At 40.6% G+C, this 2,198-nt stretch overlaps 1 protein-coding gene across 1 annotated transcript in view; it reads right to left on the minus strand.

Annotated features, from left to right (window-relative positions):
• Positions 1-269: 269 nt before the first annotated feature.
• FARS2 (phenylalanyl-tRNA synthetase 2, mitochondrial) overlaps positions 270-2,198 on the minus strand; it is a 208,552-nt gene continuing 206,623 nt past the window's right edge. Inside the window, exons 4-5 of the mRNA XM_013006977.2 lie at positions 817-948; positions 270-364 (exon numbers count right to left, since the gene is read on the minus strand). Of these exons, the coding sequence (XP_012862431.1) occupies positions 270-364; positions 817-948 (227 nt within the window). The remainder of the gene's footprint in view (positions 365-816; positions 949-2,198) is intronic.

A 2,198-nucleotide genomic window follows, 5' to 3' on the forward strand; every position in this document is an offset into this window, starting at 1 on the left:
CACCTGCTGAACAGAGAGGTCAGTACTTGGAAGTCACCACTCACTTTGCCAGAGATTCATGTGGTATCTGCTTCTGTAAAGACAAACACCATGGAAATCCAATGGGGCCGTTCCACCTTGCCTAGAGTCACTAATGGTCTCCATTTCAAAATAAGGCTGAGTAAAAGTAGCTGCCTCTCCAACTCATCTCTAGCCTTGAAACTTTATGGTAATGGGTTTAGTTCTTTGCCCCCCTTTTTTGCATAAAATGCAACATGAACAAAAAAGGATTACCCAGTGGCCTTGTATTTAAAGAATATCAGAGGCAAGTTGCAGTCCCATGCAATGCTGCGAAGGACTTTCAGGAATTTAAAAGTAATGTTGTCTATAAAACAAAAACCACAAACAATACATCCAACACCAAAGGGCTGAGTCAGAAGATTTCCACAAACAAGAAGCCTTTGAAAAAAATTTTAAAATACAGTGGATGCTGAGTTTCACTGTGCCCCACAGGCTTTTCAAGGGCTGTTTTCCAGAAGTTGATCAGCAGACCTTTCTTCTGAAACACCTCCGGGTAGGCTACAACCTGCAGCCTTTCAGTTAGCAGCCAAGTGGGTTAACTGCACCACCCAGGGTTTCCCGAAGCAAAATTATCTGAGACATTAAAGTTGTTCAGAGGTAAGCATGAGAGACAAATCTAAGTCAAGGGAACATTACTAGTTGGGCAGAAAGTTGGTGTTATCCCCACTGAGTACGCACCTACACGAAAAAGTATGCAAATGAAGTTAAGTCAGCAGCCAGCAGACCTGGCAGATGAACTTCTGAATTATCATCTACCTGAATTCAGCAGTTGCTGTTCCATCACGCCACAGCCAAGAACTTCCAGCCATTCTCCATGAAAGTTGATCTCCATTTCGAAGGACGGATGAGTAAAAGGAAAGTAGCAGTCTACCCATCTTATCTCCAGCCCTGAAAAAATGCCAAGCAAACAATTAGTGTTAAAAAGCAGCCTATAGTTTCTAGTGATCAAATTTGTCCCTCTCCTAATGACACCAATTATTGCACCCTAACTAAAACAAATAGCAAACAAATTGAAGTGCAGCACTTCAGGATGAGGCAATAAATCTTAAAACCTTGTGAAAACCTGAGCAAGTCTTCTCTAATAAGGAAAACAGTTTGTGCAGCTCTGAGACCCGTGGAAACCAGATCCACTTCCTAACCAATCTTTGCAATCACCTGGCAGAGGGGGAAACTAGGCTATCGTCATGGAAACCCAGAAATTCTTTTACTTTCTATAAGAGAAAATGACACCTAAGAGTTATCTCTACTGCCATCAGGAAGATCCCAACTCAAAGCAACCCTATAGGACAAGGAAAACCTATGTCTAAGGGTGTCTGAGACTATAGCTCTCAAAAAGCCTCGTAGTTCTGCCTTGGAGCTGCTGGTGGTTTTGAACTGCTGCCCTATGCCACCAGAGCTTACAGGAATTATATTTTTTACTATCCTCCTTCGAACACATATATCCCTACTATGACCAATTTAAGATAACATATACTTCCATAAGTATATATGTTAATTTTAAAAGTTAAATTTATAAAAACTAGAAGATCTATCAACTACATTTATGCAACATTTCAAAAAGTCTGAACACTTTTCCTATGGATGGATTATAAACATACGCACTTCTTTTTTTCTCTCCTTTTTTATTAAATACTTTTATTGGGGACTGTTACATCTCTTATCACAATCCATACATTCATCCAGCGTCTCAAGCACATTTGCACATATGCTGCCATCATCATTTTCACAGCATTCTCTTCCTACTAGAGCCCGATATCAGCTCCCCATTTCTTCCCCCTCCGTCTCCCAAACATGCTGACTTCTAAACCAGAAGAAAAACAAAAAACAAATGCTGAATCTCTCAACAAGTACTTATAAAGATCATGTTCTGAGTAATACCATCATTTAACAAATAAAAAGAAAAATTCAAAACCACCACAAACTCCAATGAGGCTAGGTCACAAAAAGCCGGGAAACTAGAAAAAATGGTCCGCCAACACACAGATGCCCCGCTGAGGAGCAGAGCTCTCCAGAAGTGAGCATTTTACAACATCCCGCACTAGGACAGCATTGTGTTTTCCCTCCCAATGCCATCTACACTTTGAATCCTGCAGAAATCAGCATGGAAACAGGAATAAACTTTGCTTCTGTTTTTGAGC

This window comes from Echinops telfairi, unplaced genomic scaffold, assembly GCF_000313985.2.
Source record: "Echinops telfairi isolate 266 unplaced genomic scaffold, ASM31398v2 ScPeMD7_655;HRSCAF=1070, whole genome shotgun sequence".
Lineage (NCBI taxonomy): Eukaryota > Metazoa > Chordata > Mammalia > Afrosoricida > Tenrecidae > Echinops > Echinops telfairi.